Source organism: Gouania willdenowi, chromosome 12 (assembly GCF_900634775.1).
Source record: "Gouania willdenowi chromosome 12, fGouWil2.1, whole genome shotgun sequence".
Lineage (NCBI taxonomy): Eukaryota > Metazoa > Chordata > Actinopteri > Blenniiformes > Gobiesocidae > Gouania > Gouania willdenowi.
Genome location: NC_041055.1, coordinates 19,155,726 through 19,182,815, shown reverse-complemented (window position 1 = coordinate 19,182,815; position 27,090 = coordinate 19,155,726). Strand labels below are relative to the sequence as shown.

Below are 27,090 nucleotides of genomic sequence, written 5' to 3'. Positions count from 1 at the left end.
CAGTCAAAGAGTGTCAGACCTGGTTCTGTGAAAAAACCCTGGAACCAAACATAACAACCCTGGATCAATCTGACACTGAGAATGTTCATGTACATACCTTTAATTTAAATGTTCTCCTGCACTACTTATCAATGCTCTACTGCACTATTTTCCTTTTATTATTATTATATTTTATTATTATCTTTCTTTTCTATTATTTTCCTTCTTTTTATCTTATTTTTTTATTTTTATTTTTTATTTATTTTTTTATTTTTTTATACTATTATTATTATTATTATTATTATTATTATTATTATTATTATCATGTTATTTATCGAGTTTGCACATTCTAGTCTAACTACTGTTTATATTTATACTTATGTTTATACTTATTATCATCTTTTCTAGTTGATTGTTTATTATTGAATGTTTTCACTATTGGAGAGAGCACAGTTGACCAAGATGATTCTGATTCTGATGAACTGTCTGTCTTTATTTTGTCCACACATAATAATCTATTTAGTGGTAGTATATTGTTTTTTTTTTTTTTTGTTGTTGTTGTTGTTGTTGTTGTGATATTGCCATATTCCTATCAGATTTAAATAAATACTCGACTATGGATATGGATATACTTATACTAATTGAATGATCAAAGCTAAATAAAGGTTAATATAAACTGTAGAGAGGCCGCGCTGAGCATCTTTAATCCATCGACCAAACGCCGATGTCTCCTCGACGTCTGCCCAGTGAGCAAACGCTCTACAGAATACGTCTTGCAACTTTAGTCATTGTGCCGACGTCAGCGAGATGTATGTGTGCTATCAGGGGAGAATTAGACTGATCCCATCACCAACAATGCTCTTATACGATAATGATTTGCAATTTTCAGACTGTAAAAATTGGTTGAGTTGGTTTTGTTCATTTGTGTCTCAAAATATTGAAAGTATGATGGACTTTGTTGGCTAATGCTAATCGCTAGCTTATTATTATAGTATACTGTAAGCATTGTGTGGTTATTGGAAAGAAAGAAAATAAGTTTAACTTTAGGTCTAGCTAGAATCGTGTTCCCCCAGTTAATGGTCTTAATTTTCCAGTTCATAATCACAAAAAGATGTGCTTATAAAGACAAGAACATTAGAATGGTTTCAGTCGGGTGGCCATTTTCCCTCGACACAGCCAGTATGAATACAGAAAAATAATAGAACACCCAGAACAATACAAAAATTATGTCTTCCAATATTTTTACATGTCATTTTGTTTCAGTATTTAATATTTTTCAGTGATTTCCTTTATACATTTACGGTACTGTACTGCTAAACCAACAGCTGTCTCCAGCCTAAAAAATAACATGGCATTATAATAAGACGCATACAGTAAATAATATATTTTATTTTACTAGAACTCGATCATGACAGTGGCTCTAGTGTGTTGCTTATGCCAGAAGTTCTTAATCTTTTTTTGTGCCATATACCCTCTTAGCATTTTTGTCAAATCATGCGTACCCCCTCTTCATATCATAAGTACCCTCGATATAGTTTAATCATATGCTTTTTCATTTGTGAAACAGCAAGCTTTCCTAAAACCTAAGGCTTGATCTACAAATTCTAAACAATAAGTTTATTGTCAGAAGTGTGATAAAAAAGGCCTCTAAATCATAAAATAATCCCGTTTCAATAAATACAAGAAAATATAGTATTTCATTGAGCAATAGTACTGTTAGTTTGTGGCGAATTTATCCCAAAAATATTCGAAAAAGGAATTAACATTTCCCCGATTGTTTTTAAATTCATTGTTAAACCTTTTCAAGTACCCCTTGCAATGTGCTCCTGTACCCCTAATTGGTGAACCACTGGCCTAATGCTACCAAAACAGAGTGCTGATGTAGCATATAAACCACTTTGAACTGACTGAGAGAGCTTTAAAAAAAACAATTTAATACGTCCATGAATGAGCAGTTTCTGTCTGTCTCCTGACTTTTCACTTTTTCAATTCAACAATGTGTCATTGTTTGTTTGGAATACTCCACAAGTGGCCAGGTAAAACTGATAATTCTACGTATAAACTCTAAAAATCCACTAAAATGTAGCCTAAACTTTAGACCTTGTACTTTTCTTACTTTTAGTCACGTTCTATTTCAGACAGTTTATTTATCGTTTGATTTCTTATTTATTATGTATCATAATTAGATAACATTATACACAATTAGATAAAACTGAAAATAGGGATTGTCTCAAAAAGAGGAAAAATCAGCCAAACATGCTACTGTGATTTTAGTAACCTTGTTCACATTTGCAGCTTAGAGAGATCTGATAGTCTGGATGTCTGCAGAGAGAATACACATTACTGTAACACTCTGTTAGGGATTCACAGATAACGCTCTATGTTTAACACTTTCCGTTTTTAACAGGATTAAACTGTGCAAGCAGCTCATTATGTGTGTTAACGTGAAACAAATGAATCATCTCTCAGGCTTGTCCCTCTGAAGCAGTATAATTAGAATTTCAGCTCTGTACAGTGTTCAACTCATGGTTTCAATTAAACACAAAACAAAGATCACGTAATTAAGGGTGAGGTACAAAATAAAGATGATCGGGTGTGATGCTAAACACACAGAGTGGGATATAACCTAAACATCTTCCCACTAGATGAAATTGCTGAAGGCAAGAACAAATAAAGCAAAGGGCAGAGCAAAGGATTGTGGGTTTAAATCTATTCCTTGGTCTTTCTATGGGAGTTTTCTCAGGAACCTCCCACAATCAGATTCTCAACTGTGGCTGTAGGTGTATATATATATATATATATATATATATATATATATATATATATATATATATATATATATGTAATATTATTATTATTATTTTTTCATCACAAAGCTTGATGCACCAAGAAGGATAAAAATTCTGTGAAGGATGAAAGGAAAAGACACTGGAATCATTTTTCACCCAATTTTTATTAGCAACAGTTTGTTTATTTGTTTACATCTTAGGAACAAAGACTGAAATATTTGACATACTTTACTGAGTCTGAAAAACCAGCTAGATCATAAAATAAAGCAAGTAGTTCAAATACTTTTGGGTAAAGCGACACTGCATCTTAAATGTACATATATGCAATATAATCATAATAATCATAATAATCATAACTCTCAGATTCTCTTTGCACTAAATATTCTGTGTAACTTACACAAAATTTAAGTAAAAAAAAAACAGTGTGTGTGCGTGTGCGTGTGCGTGCGTGTGTGTGTGCGTGTGTGTACCTTTTCAGTGAGTGTTACACTGGTAATGGACATTTAATTGAAACAATTAAAACAAAAGTCTTCACGTGATACACCGTTATGTTTGCTAGGTTCATATTTTTTTTACCTGAACGATGATCGATTTGTGTGTTAAATTACATAGGTTTATATAATTTAACACAGCTGCAGATGACTGTCATTAGAGCACGGGACTACATTCAAAAGTAGAGTTTTTAGGCTTCTGTCACTGTAATGTTTGGAAATATTTCACTTTAAGTACAAGTTCAAGCTTAGTATCCACTAACCTTGACCTTTTGTGGCGTATCACATCTCTGTTTCCAATAAAATGGCTGATGTGTTGGTGCAGGATGACAGAAAAAAAACATGCAGGGCAACAGCAACACAAAGCCAGAGATTGTGAAAGGTCTGGGGGAGTCGGATTTATAAATGTGTGTGTATGTGTAGCTTTGTGAGTCAGGACCACATGGTACATAAAGAAAAAACTAAACACAAACACAAAAATATCATAACTTTTCCACAAAGAATTGTGTATAAATCTTGACGCAGTAAAAAAAAAAAAAAAAGAGGGAGAATGATACCACAACTAATACCATTCATTACAGAAGGAAAGAGAAATAGATCAGAAAATAATTCCATTCAGTAATTGTTTGTCCTCTCTCCATACAATGTAATCAGTGATGGACCAATCAGAGCATCCACTGTGCAGCGAGGCCAAACAGATCCTGATGTAAAAAATAAATAAATAAATAAATAAAGAATCCATTGAAGAATCTCTCTTGAGTCGCTCCAAGGATGCATATTTCTCAGTCCAACGAGTTAAAAGAGGAGAAAGACTATGGCCTATAAAATATTCATAAATGTGCCTTTAAAGGTGAAACTTCAGCGCAAGAATCCACATATCAACCAATCAGAGACAACACAAGTGATGCAGTGAGACGTCTGTGCAGTTCGGAGCTGTGACGAAGGTCATTTTCAAGGTCACACATGTGGCCGTCGAAACCTCTCTAACCACAGCCTTCATCCTCATCATAAAGCAAACATTTACAAAATAGTTGCAAATACATATAGAGGTTTGCTAAATATTCTGCTTTAAATCAATCCCCAAAAAAAGTTAGGTCAAGTTTTACAATTCCTTCACCTTTTACAATAGGAGACCTAAATCTTATTGCAACCCATCACTGGGTTCATTTAAATATATAACAGAATGTCTTCACTTCAATGGAATAAAATCTCTTGTATTATATGAACTGATCAATATATAAACACACTCAAAACATGCATGCCAGAAAATGCACAACATATGCACATAAATGCAAAAAAAATGAAAAGGGTCACTTTAAAAAAATAGACAGCACCCTTTGGCACCTGGTCCACTCTGTCTGCAAGAAAAGACTCCTCTGAAGTGCAGAAAACTCTATGTACACTGTGTGAAACCAGCTTCCTGACAAACTGGAGAGCTCTGGGAAAGCATGTGGAAATCTAGGAGGAAGTCAAATTTTCAATCAGCCCTTTACAGTATGTCTTTAACTTTTATGGCCTATGGTTGGACAATGTAGTGTATCTGTTGGTGGCAGCGCGAGGATGTCATTTCCTTACCTTCATTTGTTACATTTTGTTAAAGGTGCAGTCTGCAACTCTTATAAAAGTGACTTTTTGTCACATTTGCTAAAGCTGTCACTATGTAAGGACAGCTTAACATTAAACTAGTAGTTTGTGTGAAAAAAACAGGCTCATTGAGTCCCCCCCTGCTGTTGCTCACAGTCCCCGCCCCTTTCCCGGAGCTGGAGCGCCGTCTTTTTTACAGTGTATAGTGTGGAGGAGTAGAAGATGGAATTAGTGACTTTTCTGCTTGAAAGGTAATTACTGCTGCTTGATTTACATTGTGTTTGATTTGTAATTGTTACACTAGAACTCTGTGGTGCATGTGTTGTTCATGTGCACGCAGCAGCCTCTGTGTGGGCTGCTGTAAGTGACACTGTGTTGTTGCTGCTGCTGCTGAGATGTGTGCACATTGAGAGAGAGAAGCGCTGCAGCAATATGCTTTTAACAGAGCATGTTATATTAATGTGATGTTGCTGTCGGACTAACGTAAGCTTGTTAGCTCCTCTGAGGGAGGGACTTTGGAAAGTTTGGAGGCAGGGCAAGACAGCAGCGGGGAGGGAGGGGGAGAGAGGAATCTGAGAGTTGCGGACTGCACTTTTAAAGGAAACTTTTTAAATCTGATTGTGTGTAAGTTTTAACTTTGTTTACTGATCTAAGTGCAAGGCCTGGGACCTGAGCATAGTACCTTTGAAAAAGCCTGAGAGCCATCCGAGTCCTTCACTCTGCAACAGGGCACAGGGAGAATGAAACCAGACAGACTGAACTATAGTCATAATGACACCAGCTTAGGCCACGTCTATCCATGTCAGCACAAAAACAAACAGTTTCCCCTCCTAGACATCGGTGCTGATGCTGCAGCTGCGTTGGAACATTTCCCTCATTGTAACTGAGCGAGCAAGGTTTGGTTTCCGGTAGTTTGAAATGTTTACAGGCACTGGAAGGTCCAGATCCTGCTGCTGGACGCTGCGGTAGCTGATGCGTTCGCCTCCGTTCCTTAGCCCATCTGGTTGGTGTTGGTGTTGGTGGTGGAGCTGCGGCGGAGCCGGAGCCGGAGGAGGCTGGAGGTAGAAAGGCATCTCATAGTGAGTACAGGATGGACAAAAGGTCTGGGATCGGGTCAGTTTCCTGGCCAGCGGTGGAGTGGAGAAAAGGGCGGGGCCATTGGGGATGGAGGAGGCGACGGCCGTAGCCGCCACAATGTTGTGGTTGGAGTGAACCGGCGGTAGGCGGGACGTGACCGCAAAGTCTGGCTCCTCCTCCTCCGACTCCGACTCTTCCTTCTTACAACAATAATACTGAAAGGAAGACAGAGGAGGATGTTGGGGAAGCAGAGATGGAAGGTGGAAAGAAAAATAGGAACAATTATATAAAGCAAAGAAAGAAACAGGTATGCATGACATACGCAGAGTTTGTGAGGCAGGGGGAGCATTGCCCCGCCCCCTAGTGGTCAAGTTTTCATCACAGTTTGGAGGGGTTTTTTTCTTCATAAAATCGGTTTCTGGGTTGGGGTCAATACATTTTTTCAGTTACAATTACATTTTCAATTACCCAAGTTCAATCACAATTACTGAGTCTGAAATAGATAGATAATCTTCCTCTTGTTAGCGTCCCGTTAGCATCTATTATGATAGCGGGTCCTAAATCAGCTGTAAAATACACAAAAAACAAATATCTATCTTAAAATTTCTTTTCTATCTATTGGTTACATTGTTTGGCTTCCTATTCAATGAAAAAATAGGTTTTAATATTTTTGGTGTGGGCGTCTGAGCCTCTTTTGTGTCAGTATACCTCTCGATTAAATTTTTTTTTAATGTTAAAATTGTGGGAAATCTTGATATGAAACATATTTTAAATTTTCATGGCAATTACAATGACAAAGTCAATTATTAATTGCAATTTAATTACGATTATGACAGCAGATTAACAGATAAAAAAATTACAATTTTAATAATGCCATCATTGTAATTAATTATCAATTATGCGATTACAGTTATAATTGACCCCTACCCTGGTTAGTTTCATGTCACAGATGCTAGTTCTACCTCAGGTGTGTAGTAAAAGTTTTCAGTGAAATTGGTCCAAAATGTTTGAGACTTTAGGTTGGTTCTTCTTCTGTTGCACAATTCTTCTTCACATGTAAATGGTGAAGTGTCACTATGCCTAGCATTAAATGTATGGTACTGCAGCAAAAAAGAAGCAGAAAGCGGCCGCCGGCCTGATTTTATCACAAATTTACAACATTAAATGATGTTTCAGGGCAAATTTTTGTCGTCAATATCATCAATTATGTTACTAATCATTTTTGCATTATTGTTTACAAGTACAGTGCCCGTCTGAAGTTTGGATTCATATAGTAGGAGCTTAAGTAGAGTTGTCAATTATGGCCAAATGAATATGTGTTTGAAGGTTGGATGTACAAAGAGGTGTACATACTCTGTACTCTGTACTGTAGTGTTATAAACGGTATATTTGTGGGTGCAAAGCAAAAAAGCGTGTGCGATTTCCCTGGTTTAATTCAATGAGACATGCGCATGATAAATGTGTTTGTTTTTTTCTGTAATGTATGTTTTTTTTGGAGTCGAACAGACACCGAGCCGGGGAGATATTCACTCCACAATCACACACGCACGCAGACCTTTCTTGCATTATTGTATAGATGCTACACACATTGTGGTTGGTGCGAATCTCGAGACGGCCTATGTATTTAATTCTATTTTTTCTTTTCCCCCGTGGCAAGAATCTCAAACTCTGCCTATGATGCATGAGCACGTTACTGCATTCTCCCACAGGGAAATGTGTCCTCTCAGTCTGAACTGTGTTAGAGTTTGTGTCACAGCTGTCACGTATTCAGAGACTTTGGGATTTTTACAGTATTTATAACCTAGAAAAGCTTACAGGGCAATTTGGGATACATGCCAGCTAACACCGAACCTTCATTTTAGAATTATTTTCAATCGTAAGAGCCGCTGAGTTGAAAGGAGGTAATAATTACTTCCCAGCTATGTTATCTTTTTTGGATAATTGGAAATTTGCTGCTATTTATAAAATGCTTTAAGCCTGATCGTTTTTTTGTGTGTGTGTGTGTGTGTGTGTGCGTGCTTCTTGGTTACCTATTCGCACTAAATTCTCAACACACACATTTTACCGAGATATTCATTGTATATTCCTGGAACGAGCCTTTGATAAATATAGACAAATTGGAAATACTTTGATTATAAAACTGTCTAAGGCCTTTGTTCAGAGAATTTTCATTTATATTTATCACAGCTTAAATTTACAGTAGCACTCCAGGCATTATCCACATTAGTAGACATGTGCAATATAGATTGTCAATGAACAATTTCAGTCAGTCACATATTGAAGCCATTAAATCATATTATTGACGTTAAGGTCAGAACCTATTAATCTGCAACATGCAAACATTTGTGGAACAGCTAATTCCCTTAGATTCAGTTCATTGCTATGCAGCGTTGGACCATTTTTATTCTAACTATTCTCCCTATAGCAGCCTCATGGGAAGAGCCTGTTCAACACACTGTGCATAGAATGCAAAGAGTGAAAATAAATCGACTACATATAAAAGTTTACGAAGCAGAAGAATGAGAGAAACTTATTTTAACTAGCTTGAATGTTTATTATGATTTCATGCTACATATATTTTCCGGCAAGTTTTAGATTTTTATTAACTGTGAGGGATGTTAAAGTGCTTTTTATGTTTCGAAAATGTTGACATTTTTATGACAAGTTAAGGACGTCCCGATTCGATATTGATATCCGATTGCACACTGAAGCACACAGTTTTTTGGTTTTTTCTTTTTTTGATTGATTTTTGATTCTAAAATGTTTAAGTTTAAAATGTATGAAACCCATTGGTTAATGTTTAATGGGTCAGTTTTTCCTCATAGGTATAAAGGAACAAAGGTCCGCACCACTGCATAGTTTGCTCCCAAATTCAGTTTTTAATAAACACCAAAGTTTTTCCTCATACCTACTTGTGCTGACTATTCAGATCTATGGACACGGGTCAGATAGTAGAACCCAGAGTTCAGTAAACATGATCAAGCTGTTTTTAATTGTTTTGCTGCAAAGAAGTGGAACAAACTCCCCCCAGGGCTGCAGTCATTTTTTAAATCCTTTTAAAAGTTAAAGACACTGCTTTTCTCTACTGCATATGACTGAGTAGAGGATTTTTAATCATTTTATTGTTGACTGAATGTTTTTATTATTAATTTTTAAACTGTTTCATGTTTTCTCTTGCACTTTTAATCATGTAAAGCACATTGAATGGCCTTATGTATGAAATGCACAATGCAACTAAATGTGCCTTGCCTATTGTTCTGTCTGAGTAATAGTACATGATCAAGCCTTTACGAATATTCCACACCAATAATAAGTATGTCAGATATGTGCCGATATTGTATCGGCCAATTCACAAGGCATCAATATCGGTATTGTGACGGAAGGGAGTTGTACGGAACGGAACGGAACGAAACGGTACAGTACGGTACGGTACGGAAGACAAGACAAGACAAGACAAGACAAGACAAGACAAGACAAGAGAAGAGAAGAGAAGAGAAGAGAAGAGAAGAGAAGAGAAGAGAAGAGAAGAGAAGAGAAGAGAAGAGAAGAGAAGAGAAGAGAAGAGAAGAGATGAGAACACAACAGAACACAACAGAAGAGAACACAACAGAACACAACAGAAGAGAACAGAAGAGAATATTGCCATATGTACAAGATAAAAAAACAAGTACAATGGAGTTCTTGTGCATGTCCTTGAGTCAGATGGAAAACAATTACAAACATCAAATCAGTCAAGACAGTACAACAGCAGAAGGTGCAAAATAAGGAAAGAACACAAGTATACTCTACAAAAAGATAAATAAATATAACCTGAGCTGAATGTACATATTTCACATAGGAGAAACTCTGTAGCCTGCTGATGTGTCAATGACACATTTAAACCCTGAATGCAAACGTCAAAGAGAGAGTACAGACTCATTTATCACTTTATGTTAAATTCAGCACCAATTTAAATGTTTCTCTGCTAATCTTTCAGCTTTCACAAGAAACTTAAGATTCAAGGTTACTTTATGCGCACAAGTAATGGTTTAGCCTAGCCTATTACTATTTCTATAAATGGTGCTTATTTTAGGAATATTTAAAGAGAGATTTAACAGCTTTAACCATTAAAAATAGTTTTAAGGTACTTTAGTGTAAGATAAGCAGAAGTACAATACAACGCTGACGTTGAGTTGTACGGCTCACTGCTGCAGAATTCTTTTATTAAGCCCTCAAACATTTTCTGACAGGTGCAGCAAATCGTAGAACGTAAGTCTGACAGAGTCAGCCTGTGTAAATGAAAAGCATTTTGTATACACATGCAGCCTTGGCACGAGCTCCGCCTTTTTGAAGGTGAGCTTTTGTAACTGAAGTTCACAAACAAAGTTTTTTCAGATCCAATGAGTTGTACATGATTATTTAAAGGCCGTGGCTATTCATACGGAAACGTGTCACAAATGATGGGAAAAATGATGGGAGACTGATATTTACACATGAAATTACAGCTGCAAACTTGTAATCCAGCATTTATTTTACAAAATCTTTAGTTTTTATGAGACAGTTCACATACATGATCATTGTTTTATTGCTTCGTCAACACTCGATCCTCATCTCCACATAGCGTTAACCTAAATTTAAACAAAGCAAAGCACTCTCCGTGACTATTTTTGTTCATAAATAACTTTAACAACCTTGTTCTAACAATCTATTGGAGGCAAATTTCAGCACCCTGCCTTTACAGGGGAGAAAAATGACTTTGTGTCGGTCATATCACCGGCTGCTGCGCTAAAAAGACACAGCCCTCTGTCTCCAAATCCTCGCTTCTGATTGGTCAATCCCACACAAGGGGGAGTGGGGAGGGGAGGTGCCATTTCTACGAGCATGAATGAGTTTTGCTACAGACGTCTCGCAAAATGTGTTGCGGAACTCAAGCAGCGCAGGTTCACACGAGAAAAGTAGTTTGTGTTTCTGTAGCGGAGAGTTGTGGTTTCAAACGATCATTCACACAAGTAATGTTAAAACAAGTGAACACATGTTGGATTACATGTTTACAACTGTAATTTTATGTGTAAATATCAGTCTATACATTTTTCTCATCATTTGTGACATTAAATTTATTTCACACGTGTGGATTTTTTATACACAAGCTCACATCACATTCTACAAGCTCTCCCATTTTGCAACATATCTACCTTCATTCTCATTGGCCAGTTTAGGTGATGTGATAGGTGCACCACGTGACTTAAAGTTCTGTCAGTTTTATTTCAGCTAAAAATTATTTTTAGCTATCCCGTTAACCCTTTTATTTTAGCCCTAACCCTAACCCTAACCCAGGAAATACCCTAAAATGTTTATTTTTTTCGTATATGTATTTTTAAAGGTGGAATTTGCCATGTTAAATATGTTAAAAGAAAAAAAAAAATATGACAAAAGTGGGATTCGAACCCACTGGCACGGTGTAAAAACATCAGCACATTACGCTTATGTATAAAAGGTCCGGAAAACGTACGTTTCCTTATCAATAGACACTTGGTTATTTAAAAGCATTTCCTGACAGCCGACCAAGTTCAGTGTAGCCATGGAGACCTTCGAGGATAATGAATTATCGCCGACGGGGAAGCCAATGCAGCCGTGAACTCACCTGCAGCCGACAGTAGCACAGGATTGCGATGATAAGGAGTAAAATTACTGTAGCTAGAATTCCTCCAGTGATGACCACTGTCCCGGCTGTCATTCGAAAGGCTCTCCATCAACAGCCTGCAGAGAGCCAGAGATGAGAGGAGAGGATTAGAATGAAGAAAAATGGACATGGAGCACAGCAGGAGTGAGTGTAAGAAGAAATGAAAGAAGGAAATGCGTACAATTTATCAAACCAGCGGCTTCATTAAGTAGATTATAACTGTGTGTCATCTCAGTGGTGCTTATTAAATTTTCCGGCAGTGTGGAGATCTGTAATAGAATTTTACAACAAGTGCTGCTGGTAACATAAACGCTGACTGGGACTCAAAGGTGGAAAAAGTGTGTAATAAAGAAGGAAATGAGTCCACGACTGAAGGGTGACATGGATATTACGCACAGACATAACTAGGAAGAAGAAAGTGTCAAACACAGATCAATTAGAGTGAATGCAAACCGAGAAAAGTAGATCTAAAAAGTAGAGCTGGGATGAAAACTGAATTAAAATAACATGTCGCTTGAAAAATAAATTCAAACAATGCCAAATTTGCCTCTTTTAGATACAAGAATCCCAACACGGAACAGCATTACCAGTTATATACTTATATACTGCTGAAGGTACAATATTATCCAACCCACAGTATGGATGTGAATAAGTAACTAAATAAAACTGTCTTAAAAATGTACAAGAAGGTTTTGTATTCATGTAGCTTAATGATTCATGTTACATAACAACCATAAGGCCTATAGGCCTGTAAAGGAAGATCCATAAGAATTGACCCAGCATCCGCACCCCTTCCACTGTCCTTCCCTGACTCCCTCTTACTTGTTCCCTCCCCCCTCACCCAGGTGAAACACTGCCCTCTCTTTTTATATTCTCCCTTTAATGATGTGTTTCTTACCCTTCCTTAGGGAGGGCTGGTGATGTTCACAATTATGCAATAAAATTAATGTATGTATTTATTTAATTGCAATAATAAAACATGCATTGCTGTTGCAAAAGTATTGCATTATATAGTGTTGACCTTCGACAGCATGTGCAGACAAGGTAAAAAAAAATTAAATGAATGAATAAATAAATAAATGAGTAACATCACTTGATCAAGCCTTTTCTAACATTCCACACTACAAAATAAATAATAATAATAATTTTTTTTTTAAAGAAAAAAAACAACTATGTACAAAGTATGCATGATTCATGCTGGTATCGGCCGATACACAAGGCTGCAATATTGGTATCAAATCTGAAATGAATCGGGACATCCCTACACAGAAGTGTTTCAGTGGGTATAGTGAATGATGAATGTTTATGAAACACTGCTACACAGTAATTTTTTTATTTTTTTATTTTTTCTCTCTCTACCTTTAAGTACACTGCTTTCATGAAAATCTGAAAAATATTGGTTCAATTTAAATCAAGCAGGGACTACATGCATCTTTGAAAAAATGTATGTGCTACAAACTGGTGCCATGATCTGTTGTGTTGAGGTAGCAAGTGGTATTTTACAATAATGCAAAATATTGTGGTCGCACTGCATTTCCAAGCACTATTTTTTTCCATTGTGATTAAAGTCTAGTTATTTAAAGTAGTTAAATAAATCTTACTTTGATGTTTAGTAATGGCTGGTTGCGCCAGGAAATGCTGGGCTAGGGACTTGAAAGTGATGCGCCATGATTATATTTTCCTTAAAGCCGATATCCGGAGTTTCTGAGAAATCTATGTTTATGTATGATTATTTTGAAATGTGAAAAATACCTAACTAGTTTTATACTATGGTCTACTGCCAGAGGTCATTCATACACATTAATGTATATAAGTCCCTCCTTCGTCCTATAGACCCTTATACAAATGAAAACAATCGCCGAGTGCGCACAGCCAATAGGCTTCGACTTCCTGTTTTTGAGACTGTCAATCAAAGTGAATGCGGAACTGTGCACGGAAAAAAGGCCGCACGTCACAACAGCAAACATGTAAATATGATTTTGGTTCTTACCTGACCCATAGACCTATATCAATGCAACCTGATGCGAATTTGTTATGTTCCGCGAGAAAAGTAGAGGCGTGGCTTCTGGTAGATTGGGAGAGGCAGTGGGAGGAAGTAGGGCTGTTAAGGGCGGGACATCGAGATGTTTCTCAAAAACTACAGATATCAGCTTTAAGTTTTTTTTTTATCTATAGATTTGGTGAATATGTTTGGAAAATCAAAATAGCGTTCAAGAGCATTTTCTGAACAAAGATCTTTTTTAATCATTCGTTCGTGATGAGTCCCTTGAAGTCAACAAGTTACTGGTGTTTTCTTCTGACCCATTAGACAATCTGTGCGATGGCTGTTTGATGTTCCTCACAAACACCATTCTTTTTTTATGTTGACTTTTTTAAGTAACATAAGGGGAAAAAAAGAGCCATGTCTCTTCTATCTGGATCTTTGCGTTCCATATATTGCAGATGGTTAATGTGCTGTGTCGTCCTCTTAAAACGTGAGGGAACTTCATAACAGCAATGAATCACACTAAATCACTACAACAATATAAAGTCTGTACAGCTATTGTTTGAAGGCAAATAACCAAACAATGTGAGTTTTTTGCCCTTTTGGCTTCTGTCAGTGATAGGTTTTAATACTTTTCTGTGAAAACAAAAAAATAAAACAAATCTTTCATTCAGTCTCCATGTTAAAATACTGTCATATACATTTTGTAAACCCTTTGAGCCTTCCATTAATGTAGGCCTTTTTCTCTTCATTGTCCCACAATCTGTACGTGTCATAAGACCACACCAACACACTACATTGTGGATAATTGCCTGAAACCAAAAATAGGCCAGCGGGCTTGTTGCTAAGCTATGACTCAATGGTGCAAGCCATTATCAGCAGCAGGCACACAGCAGTGTGTGTCTGTGTTGTCAAGATCAAACTTAGTGACATGGACCCACGCTAAAATAGAAACAGTGAAGACGAAAACTGTCAAAGTTATAGTGACACAAACTAATCTGTTGTCAGCATGAAACAGCAGACGGCGTTATGCTTTTTCTTTAACAACTTATTGTTAATAAAAGCCCTTTTTAACATCACTTTACTGTAATAAATATACTCTAAAATAAATACGAGTGATCTGATTCCGCAACAGTTTTGATCTTGTCAGAATTGAAAAGCTCTAACCCATAGTGAATAAAAAATAAAGTGGATCAAACTGTTCCAACAGCGTCAATATGTGGAATGTGTAGAGAAGGAGAAAAGCTGCTTGTACATCTGACTACAGTAGCAGCCAGCAGCTAATCTAATCTGTAGGCCACACACACCAAATCAATATTAAGGGAACAACAGGAACATAGCATTTTAGCCTTAAGGCTTTGACTGGGTAATTGCTTAGCAATAGCATCAAAGCTAAAAAAAATAAACAAGACACAGTGACTCCTCAAAACCTTTCTGTATTTATTTCTAAATGAGTTAAAGCAACAAATCGCAATAACAATTGAAATTCCTCAATTTAACCTTTATTTATCCATGAAAAGTCCCATTGAGGTTAAATATATATTTATTTAACTGAACATTAATGATCTATTAACATATTAGCTATTTTTTTTGTAACACACATTTTTAGGCAGTGGGAGGAACCCAAAGTCACACGCAGTCCATTTATGGTACAACTGTACCATTTAGAGCAGTGTTTCTCAAATGGGGGTACGTAATGGCACTACATGGGGTACTCACAAAATGACAACAGAAACACACAAAATAAGACAACAAATATACTGAATAATAAAAACAACAGACAAACAACAACAAAATGACACCAAAAACACACACACTGAGAATGAATCATTTAGATCAGGGGTTCTCAACCGCTCTCACCTTGGGACCCAGTCACAGTCATTAAATCGCGACCCACTTTTTTTTTTTTTTTTTTTTTCAGAAATGTAAAATAGCTGTTGAAAACACACACATATAATCTTTTTTTTAAACATTAATATATACATTTTTCTGTGCAACATGCATTTCTACCCCATGCCTGTCAAACAAAGGTTCCATTCAAAATAAAAGACAAGTCCAGCATGAGAGACATTAGGTATTTATTTATTCTTGACCAGCTGTCCGCGACCCACCCAGTTCAGGTCCGCGACCCACTTTTGGGTCCAGACCCACCAGTTGAGAATCGCTGATTTAGATCACGCTAACAACTAGGACTGAACGATTGCAATTTTTTTCCTCAATATTGCGATTGAGATTTAATATGCAATTATTTTTTCAAGGGCCTCTTGTCATGTGTTTTTCAATGAATACAAGCAATAAATCAATCAGTTTCATAATAAACAATTTCAGATTTATTTAAACTTTAAATCAATATAAAATGTAAATTGTAAAGCACAGGTTACAACAACAAAGCAAACAAATCTGTGGCTTTACCTCTTCAACATGTCTAACTAACGTCACGTTTCATGAAACATGTAAACATGTGGACGGCACTTCTTAAACACTCTCTGAACTTAACAGGACAGTACAAGACAAGAGAGGACAAGAAAAATCGCAGCAGAAAAAATTGCGACACAACAACACCAAAAAACGACAACAAAAACACACAAAATAAGAGAAAAATATACTGAAAAATAAAAAGAATAGACAAACAACAACAAAACACACAAAATGACACAAAAACACACAAAATTATTATATAAATGATCTTGATAAGAACATGAACTGAAAATACAAATGTCAGGCTTGGCAGGTGAGAGATGACTGGAAATGATAAAAAACGAATTTACAAAATAAGATTATTTAAAATGCGTGTTATCACTCATTCATTCCATCATTATGCGCTGTAGCTGTTTTTTCCACAGTATTCTGATGTTGTAGTCAGGAAAAGGGTGTATTTGGATTCAGAAGTAGGAGAAAGGGGGCACTTGAGCCAAAAAAAAAGTTTGAAAACCACAGTTTTAGAGAACTGCAAGATTGTATTTTCTTTGAAAAAAGGAACTTCACAATATTGGCAGGCGTTTGGTTTTTTTTTCAAAATCCCAAAGCTCTTCGGGCAAATTCTTCCAATCAGCGCCTGACATAGTCACACAAGCATCATCACATTCTGCCAGATTGTATGAGTAAACCATCTTTCCACCAGTGAAAAATCATACATTGTAATAGAGTTGTTAGTTTAATAAGCTAAAATTAAATAGATTAATCATGCAAGACCTGCATGCAATTTTTTTTAATGCAAATAATGCAATTTTCAGCGAATAAACATTACTATCATTCATCTTTAAACAATCAATTTAGATTGGATTGCAATTTGAAAATGTCTGCAAATTCAATAGTTTTATGGGGTTTTTTGTTTTGTTTTGTTTTGTTTTTTCAACTGTCCCGTCCCATCACCAAGCACCACAAACAGCCACCATTGCTACAATTAAAATGATCATGTTCAAATATTTAATTTAATTTTCTTATGTGGCTTACCTACATAATTAACCATACTATACAGGACACAAATTGTATGTCTATATAAGTTGCATAGAAATAAGACAAAAAATCTGCACATATAAATTAACTACACAATTTATTTGATTTTTAAGTCAGTTTTAATGGGAACATTTCTCTATAAATATGACAAAGCTCAACTAAGTTGAAGAGTTTGCTGATTTATGTCCCACTTTATTTCAAACGTCTGACAGTTTAAACGAGGAGAGATAAAATACAGTAAATGTGGGCTAATCTTGCAATCGGAACGATATCATTTAAAGCTTAAAATCTCTCTCACACAACATGAATTAAGCAAGGCCTGGATAAGCTTGATCTGCAGCATTTGGCTCAATCCAAGCTGCCTTTAAGCCACAAATTCACAAAAGTTAATTTGATTTTTCAACTACTTGTTGTTTTGAATCTCCTTTAATATCTGACAGATAAAAAAAAACCAACACAGCTGTGTTTAAGACAGAAAGGACATTGAATCAGACTGTTAAATAACAAATATTTTGCTCACATTAAAACATACAGTAAGTTGATAAGCTGATGAATACTGCTGTTATTGAGTTGTTTCTATTGTGTCATTTTATCATGTTGTTGGGGGATGGGCTCCAATAAGCAGTTACGGCTTCAGCCCATTCCATGTTTGGTTGTTAAAATTATTGTTTATTCTTTGTAATGTATTGTATATGTTTGAAAACAGCCAAGAACAAATACATATCTAATGTAATCTAATCTAAAGAGATTGCATATACATCTACTGTATCTATAAAAGCAAGAAACGTCTGTGTGCGTGTGTGTGTGTGTGTGTTTGTGGAGCGAATATCTCCCCGACGCAGTGTCTGATCGACCTGAAACTTTGTCAACGGCTTGCGCATACCCCAAGTGTGTGCATTTGTAATTTTTGAGTAATTTGGTCTTTTCAAAACCAATTTGAAACCAATTTGAAATGACCAATCCACACTGTGGAACTCCTGTCACCAAACATTGTTTTAGAACACTGATGATGTCATCAACAGTGATGTCATCAGTGTTCCCAAAATGTTCAAACTGATGTCATCATCATCAGTGACTTCATCATCAGTGTTCTATTCTATGCTAATGCTAATGCTAAGCTAATGCAGTGCAACGCTGTCTGTCTGTACACAATAACTTGAAAAGTTATAAACGGATTTTGATGAAATTTTCAGGAAATGTTGATAATGAGTAAAGGAACAGTTTGATTACATTTTGGTGATATTCTGGCTACCAAAAGAAAATATATAGAAATATATATATATCATTCATTTTCCCATCCACACTGTGGAACTCCTGTTAATGTCAATATGAATACATACTTCCAACGGGAACTGTACTAGTTCTACAAATTCTATGATCTTAAGCTAAAATCTGTGCACACAGTGCAACAATCAGAACACCATTGAGACGTCACGTCAGCTCTCTTGTGTTGACTGAAAGTCAATGTGTGTAAAACACAATGACGAAGTGATTTCCTCCATATGCACACACACACGCACACGCACACACACACACGCACACACACACGCGCACACACGCACACACACACACACACACCCTCATGTATATGCAGCCTTAGTCATGGCACAGGCCAGGCAGGCAGCGCGACTCATGTTACTCCTGGGGCTCTTATAATCGCATGCGTGTGTGTGTGACGGTTGTGTTGCTACGAGTAGACAAACAAAAAAAAAAGAAGAGTAATTTTACTACCCTCACGAACACAAACACTGTTTGTGAAATAGTACGTGAGTAATCCAGCCTTGTCCGCTCAGCTCATTTAGAGGTTTATCCTCCTCAGAAACGGGTTAGAGCCACGGCAAATGATGGCTTGTGCACACACACAAGTACATCCAAACACTCACATTTTAGCGGCAGCTAACATGCTCAGACAGTGAGCTTTGAAATAAATTGCCTTTTGCCGTTGAAACATGGCTGAGATCACAGCCGGGGTCCTGCTCAGAATAATGGCTGCTGACAGGCTTTCAGTTGTAGGTGGGGAACTGGAGCCATACACTGGAGACAGTAACATGCCTGAAAACAATAGGAAGAGCCTTTTTACAGCTGTCGCTGTCACATGGAGGCTTCACACACACACAAGCTTCACACGTGCAATTAAAGATTCATTCATGCATAACTTTTTAAGGAAATATAAAAGGATTTTTAGTTTGGGATTGAAAAGTTGATTTAATTTACATCTCCATCGTAAACACTGTTGACATTTTTCACACATTGCATTGTGGGATGTGGAGTCCTGTAGACGGATGCATAGAAGTGTTTTTACTTCTTCGTGTTATTTATTGTGTTTCTTTGCCAGATATTTCTTCGGGTAACACTTTACTTGAAGTTTTATACATAAAGGCTGACAATATTATGACATGAAACCTGTCATTAGCATAAATAAGGCGTCATTAAGTGTCCTTCGTTACCCTAACCCTCAACCTAACCCCACTCGATTCCTCCACCTAATCCAAAAAATGCCAACATAGCTCCAAAGGTGTCATAATTTCGCAAACGACACTTAATGACAACCTTCATGACACCTTATTCATGCTAATGACAGCGCAAAGTTGGCCTTATGTATAAAACTTCAAGTTAAGTGTAGTTTGTTCCCTGTAATACCCTTCATATCAGAATGAGGTAAAAAGACTTTGTTCTATGCAGCTGTCTCTGCATAAACAGTGGGCCTCAAAACAAACTTTCCAGCAGCAATTGCAACATTTTACGTTAAATTGCATCATTTTTTTTTTTAGAGTTAATGATCTTTGATTTATGGGAATTTAGGGGGCCTAAACAATGTTTTTATCTGATTTTATTTTATTTTTTAATAACTCCAACAACTACTTTATCATGGAAATTATTTTGTGCAACACCCAATTCAAGCAACTCTCATTCTGTTCCTGATTTCTCTTTCTTCATAACATTATTCATATTACTTTTTCAATTATTTCTGACGAGCACAAATCTGTCTAAAAAAACAAAGTACGCAGTGAAAAATGTAACAATTAATTATTGAAATAGACTGCACACATGCAAAAATTATTTCATCTGTGTGGGATTTTGATGGTTGCAGTCCTGCATGTTTCACAGGTGTCACACCTCCAATCAGTCCAAATCTGAAGGTGTGTATTTTTTGCAGCTCTGCAGAAAACTAACAAGCCTTTGCTTGTTATCAAGCGTCTTGGAGCTGGAAGATCAAAAACCTGCAGTGGTTTGGACCCCTGATCTAATGGGATTCCACAGTGAGTGCTACTCCACTCATCTCGATTTTATTTATTTTTATTTTTTTTCAAACGTGCAGCGAATCCACAAAAGCAGCAGCAATCAAAGGTTTGGTGTTCGTTTTTTCGTGGGTTCATGCGATTGATTTGTAGTGCGTCAGTTTAAAGGGATGCAGCTGATCAATATCACCAAATAAAACCACAGGTACGGATTTACATTTAAAGCAATACGCATTATGGATGTGCTTTACATCGTGCTTTACTTTGAAGGGAAACAGCTTCCTTTAAGACACAAACCTTCAGGCAGTCCGCTGCACGTGTGCTCTGCATGACAACCCGAGGAAATCAATATGGCCATATCAAACGCAAATACTTTTAAATTATTAAGAAGGATTGATCTGGAGAGGAGCTTGCTGCATCTTCATTTTAGCGTTTTTATTAGCATTTTTATTTTATGCAATTCTGAAGGATTATATTATAAAAACACATTTAAAAGTGTTCTTGAACTCTGTTATTGAACCGCTCACTCCTATTAGACTCAAATACAAAAGGTCTACAACTATGTAAACACAAGGGATACACCCCCCCCCCCCAGCATTTTTCCTTTAATTTAGCGCTAGTTGCAAAATGAGACATGAAAAAAATACTGTATCCTTTGCAATGTATTGTTATTTAAATTCAATTCAATTCAATTCAAATCTTTATTTCGGACACAGCGGCGGTTAAAAATTGTGATTATTATTTTTTTTAGTGCAAGAATTAAATCACCTGTTTAGCAGCATATCACCTGGGGGCAATAATAGCATATTTACCGTCAGTTACAAACAAATGTCGTATTACACTTGCAGCTGAGTTTTATTGTATTAAAGGGAAGAATAAAGAAGTCAAACTCAATGTAAAATCTCTCTTTTTTTTTTTTTTTAAACAAATCCCTCAAATTACATAATGGGTGCAACCTCTGTGATAATATCAAAAATGAATAAATAGATAAATACATGTGAAGATTTTCTCTATAATTCTGGTGCTGAATGGGCAGCTCCATTGGGCTGGTTGTTGCCTGGGTTGCCAGGGGTGTTGGATATTTATTCATTAATCTGTCACAAGGCCAGCACACATAGGAAATCCCTGTTTCAGGTATTTACTACAAATTGTGAATTTTCATTGAAACATACATGTATATGTGTGTTTTTAGCCTGTGGGGAGGAAACTTGAGTAAACGTAGAGAGGGTTAGGGCAAACATGAAGATTCTAAATGTTGAAGCAACCGGTGGAAATAAAATAAAAGATGAAATGCGTTTCAAAAGTGTCATAATTTATGCATCATTTGCCAGTTTGAGCTTATACGTTCAGAGATAAACCCTACTCTCGTACTCTTAAAGTATGTTGATAAGCCACAGTGGCTCTACAGCAGCGTCTCTCTGATCTGAGGACTACTTGAAGCAGCTACACCTCATAATATATTATTAATATTAGATAAAACCTCATAGATCAATGAATCAAACGTCATTTACTGCAAAAAGAAAGGAAAAAAGGTTGAAATTGCCACTTGGAGGTTTGTTTTCATCTCCGCACGTTTTTTTTTGGAGATTTCTCACATTGCATTGTGGGATATGGAGTTGTGTGGACTACAGTGTACATTTTAGGACATCCTCAGGTTTCAGGAAAACCTCTGTCATTTGTCAGACCAAACCAATTTGTCAAGCCAAACACCATCTGATGAAACGGCCTCAGGCTTCAAAATAAAAGTCATCAGACTAAACAATAAAAGTGCCTCAGGTCGTAAAAAACAACATGATGTTTAAAGAAACCAGAAATACACATGACGTCATCAATATTTGCTGCTTCGGATACAAGGGTAAGTTGAGAGTTGTTATTTTTTAATTATTTTTAAAAGTTACGATATATATCCATTTAACTATGTATTTATTAATCAAATAATATGCTGGTATATCTTAACTTTTTAAAGAAATAAATGGAAAGAATGGCTTTTCAACGTACTTTGTCATGTGTACATCCGGTTCTTTCAAAATAAAACGCCATGTTGTGTTACTGCCTGAGGCCGTCGAGATTTTTTTTATTTTGAAGCCTGAGGCTGTTTCATCTGACAGAGGTTCTCCCGATACCTCACTCCTGAGGATGTCCTAAAATGTACACTGTAGTTGACAGGTGCATGGACATGTTTTTACTTTATTGTGATATCACAAGAAATAACTTAGAGAGATACACTAGAACAGGGGTTCTCAACTGGTCTCACCCTGGGACCCATTTTTTGCCACAGTCATTAAATCGCGACCCACCTTTAGAATACAACCAACCAAATTTTGTTTTTTCAAAAATATCTGTTGAAAACACACATAAATAATCTTTTTAAAAACATAAATCTTTATATTTTTCTGTGCAACACGCATTTCACAGCATGCCTGTCAAAAGAAAAGTTGAGAATTGCTGCACTAGAATAAACATGGTGTCAAGCGACTCACTGTCCACTTTGTCTGGTGAAGAAACACACAAAATCATGATAAGAATGAAGTAAAAACACATCTATGCATCCGTCTACGGGACTCCACATCCCACAATGCAATGTGCGAAAATGTCAATGAACGGAGTGTTTACGAGAGAGATGAAAACAAACATTTATGCGGGAATTTCAACCTTTTTACTTTGTTATTTGCGTAAATAATGTTTGATTTGTTGATCTATGACGCACACACTATGATCAGGGGTAGCAGCTTTTACAAAAGAAAACCACAAAAACCAAAAAAAATAAATAAAAAATGCTAAATGTCTGTCAAAAGTAATAACAATGGTTCACAATTACGACCTGAAGCGGAGCATTACCAGATCCATTCGCCACACTTTCCGTTGCCAGACACACAAAGTCCTTTGCTGCCAGTGTGCTATTTCATCAAAGTCCAAGAACACCAAGTCACACACACACACACAACACTTTAGGTACTTTTCTCCTGAGTTACCTTTGTGATAAAAAGCACTGACTGAGTTTAAATTATTCCGAACCCTCCATCTAGAATGATATACCTTCAGAAACATCCCAGTGGATGCAAGTACAGAAAGGAAAAAAAAGGCTTCAAATTGTTAGTCTGTCAATTGCGAAAGCAGCTCTCCCGTACTGAGCGTCCTTTTGTGGAAGATGCATCACAATAATTGCTTTGAGCCAGTATGACCACAGCACCGTCAGAACATTTGACAAAACTTAAAAGCGACCCAGAGGTCACTTCATTTCATTCTGCAGCTCCCTAAACATCTCTCATTTGTCTGGGTGACCTTGCTCGCTTGTTCCTTCAGTTCATATTTCAGCCCGTGCGCACACGGCAATAACGCCTGCGTGATAGAACTTGGTTGGCTTTTCAGGGTGGAGTTTGCGTGCTCTCCTTGAGCCTGCGCTGCACGAGCTAAATATTCTCGCAATATCAACACAAGGTTGTAGCTTTTCTGTAATTCTGTAAACAGTGAAGAAGGTGTAGTGAAGTCTGAGGTTTAAGACACACCTTCACATACATTCGTATTTAATTTGCCCATATATCACTCTCAGCAACCAATCAGGTTCATTGTGCTGTTACACTTCAGCATGCACAATCAATATGGGACTGTCTCAGAGCAGGAGAAAACAGTGGCTTTGTACCATTTCTGCAGAAATGCATCAGGACATTGTGCTCGGACAGACAGTTAGTTTGGTATCACTTTACAATATAATATATGCATTATTAAGCATTAATTAACATATATTTAAAATGTTTAACATTAAGTAACCTATCAGTTAATGCAATAATAAGCAGTTGATTATTGTCTACTGCACAGAGTTAAATAAAACATTATTAAGCATGAATACAAGTCACATAATGTAACTACTGATCCTTATGTACGCATACTTAATATATATTAATAAATATATTGGTAAAATGTAATAACGTCTCTATTAATCATTTACTTATGGTGTTCATAGATTACGGTGTTACATAACATAAGCAACCTGACATAAATCCTACACTAAATAAATAGGAGTTTTTGTCATGTTGCTTAATAAACAACATAATTAATTATAATATGTAACTTGTATTATTGCTTAATAATGTTTTAATTAACTCTGTGCATGAGTGAACATTAATTAACTGCCTTTTTGTTGCATGAACTGTTCATTAATATCAGGTAAAGCATTGTAATGACTATAACTTATATATAGGTTATAATCATTAACTGCTTAATAAGTAACTAACATTAATTAAGGGACCCTTATGTAAAGTGTTACTAAATGGGTGAAGAAAAAAGGGAGCAGGTGAGAGGTGAAATATTAGGAAATTCAGTAAGTATATCAATATGTAAACAAGAAACAGGCATGTTTTACATTTAAGGAACTTCTACAAGGTTTTTAATGTGGATCAAAAAATGTAAGAGCCCAGTTTAAAGTTCACACTGTGCAATAAAGAAGAGAAAGATCAGTGAAAAACCCAAATTTGTCTTCTTGAAATCCAGTTTAATTTTTTATTTTTTTGGTTTTCCTACGCAACGCCCGCTAACGCCTGTTCACTTTCAAATCACCTCAGAGTAATTGCATGCAATCACATTTTGTCTATCCGTCAGTACATTTCCTGCTCCACCCCTGTGCCATATTGTGCCCTTACCCTCCGCTGTGCAAATAATACCTCTGCTCTGTGCATGACAGCCTGTAATCTTGGCAACAGCAGGAGGAGAAGTTTGGCTCAGATAAATCACACTTCTCTGAACTTCTCCGATGATGGATGGATTTTAAAAGATTTGTCCAAAAACCTCAGTTTCAGCTCAGGCCATGAAAATACGGCAACTGACTAAATCGGTCAAAAAAAGCCTGGGTAATTTGTTTTTGTCAAGATTTAATCTGGGATGATACATATTGTAGTTTCTACAGAAGTTTATTTCTATGAGAATATCATATATTTGTGTTTTGCTCATTGAACTTTCCTTTCAGAAAAGGAAATTGAAAAACAAAAAACGATTGGTTATTTGATTTTTGTTTTCAAATTGAAAAACCAAAGTTGAAATTCAAGGCATATTTCCTTATCAGGGAGAAAAAAGGATAATCTATCATTTATAAATTGGTTGATTTTGAATTTTTGTTTCCAAAACCAAAAAACAGAAATATCAAAGGACAAAAAAAAAAAAAAAAAAAAAAATGCCCAACTATCATTAGGCAGTGGCTATCCATGCGGTTGCTGTATAAATATATCGATATTCTATCCGTACGCAGCGCCCCTCATTGGCCAGTTTAGGTCACGTGACTAAGACTACACCTAACCCTAAGATGTGTACGTACGTGTACTTCAGTAAACGTACCAATAGCACCAGGGGTTGTCCGTACAGCAACCGTACAAATAGACACTTTCTTTTAATTATGGTGAGAACGGAAGTGGTTCTTTTCTATGTTTTGGCAGCAGAAAAACAGTAGCGACCTCATATAATATATGCACTTATTTTGAAAACAACAACTTCCGGTCTCACCGTAATGAAAAACAAGCATTTTTGTTTTGAAAGTGTCTGTTTGTGCGATTGCCGTACGGACGCTCTACGGACAACCCCCGGTGCTATTGGTACGCTTATTGAAGTACACGTACGTAGTGCCTCAGGGTTAGGTTTAGGTTATAGGTTTAGGGTTAGGTTATAACCCAATATCGTAACTATTTTTAGGGTCAGGTTTAGGGTAAGGTTTAGTCTTGGGACCTAAACTGGCCAAATGGGGTTGCTGCGTACGTATAGAATGTCGGTATCTTGATACGGCAACCGTGGCCGCTGCCTTTTGTTTTTGTCCTTTGATGTTTTTGTTTTTTGGTTTTAGAAACAAAAATTTTAAAATCAACCCATTTCTAAATGTTTGTTTATCCCTGATAAAGAAACATGCTTTGAATTTCAAATGTAGTTTTTCAATTTGAATCTTTCAATCTTTTTGGTTTTTGTTTTCCTTTTCTGAATGGAAAATTCAATGACCAAAACATACACTGACCTATGAGGATATTACTATTACGATATATAACTTAGGGCAACATATACTGTCCTGTAAGTTTTGGAAGCGTCTGTTTCTACACACCTGACTGTAATGAGCAGGTTGTTATCTCCCTTCTGCTGAGCGAAATGATTACACATTCATTATGTTCAGGTGTGTGAAAGCAGAGATAATTTCAAACAAGCCAGATAGAAGCCGTCCATGAGTAATTACGGTACCTTTCATTTTGAAGGAAAGAAATATCGTTTTTCCACCATTTTAGCTTTAGATTAATGCGCACAGTGTTGGACAATATTATTAATACAAATGTCAAGTTTTATGCCAGTACATTAAAGGTTGTAGTCTAACTTGTATAACTGGTGTGCAGAAAAGTAAATTAAAGTATAAGATATACTCTTTTCTATTATATTTTCATTTCTAGACGAACCTCTAAATTTTAATCAGAAGATAAGGAGAACTATTGTCAGGGTCATAAACAGCATCTATTGTTTAACTAATCCATTCTTTGCAAAACGTTTTAACACCTTAAGCTGGGCCCCCACTTAAGTTTAAGATCAATACAAATTAGGGATGTAACGATTAATCGTAAGGCAGTTAAAAATCGATTCATAGGTATAACGATTCACGTCAATGCTGTGAAAATTGAATCGCAGTACTTTTTTAACCAGCAAAGGCGCTACGCAGAAGTGTTGGCGGTGAGCGAAATCTGCTAATACTTTCTTTCTGGCTGCCTTCTACTCTCAAACATATTTATAAATGATTCCTTACCCCTTAACACCAAAAGAATATCTGTAATATTACGTGAATATCTGTAAAAGTCACGTTTTTCTATTAGCTCTGTCT

At 36.4% G+C, this 27,090-nt stretch overlaps 1 protein-coding gene across 1 annotated transcript in view; it reads right to left on the bottom strand.

The window, feature by feature from the left end:
* Positions 1–5,310: 5,310 nt before the first annotated feature.
* The window catches only part of fam163ba (family with sequence similarity 163 member B, genome duplicate a), a 33,986-nt gene continuing 12,206 nt past the window's right edge, over positions 5,311–27,090 (bottom strand). Inside the window, exons 2-3 of the mRNA XM_028463559.1 lie at positions 11,541–11,656; positions 5,311–6,135 (exon numbers count right to left, since the gene is read on the bottom strand). Of these exons, the coding sequence (XP_028319360.1) occupies positions 5,674–6,135; positions 11,541–11,633 (555 nt within the window). The 5' untranslated portion in view covers positions 11,634–11,656 and the 3' untranslated portion in view covers positions 5,311–5,673. The remainder of the gene's footprint in view (positions 6,136–11,540; positions 11,657–27,090) is intronic.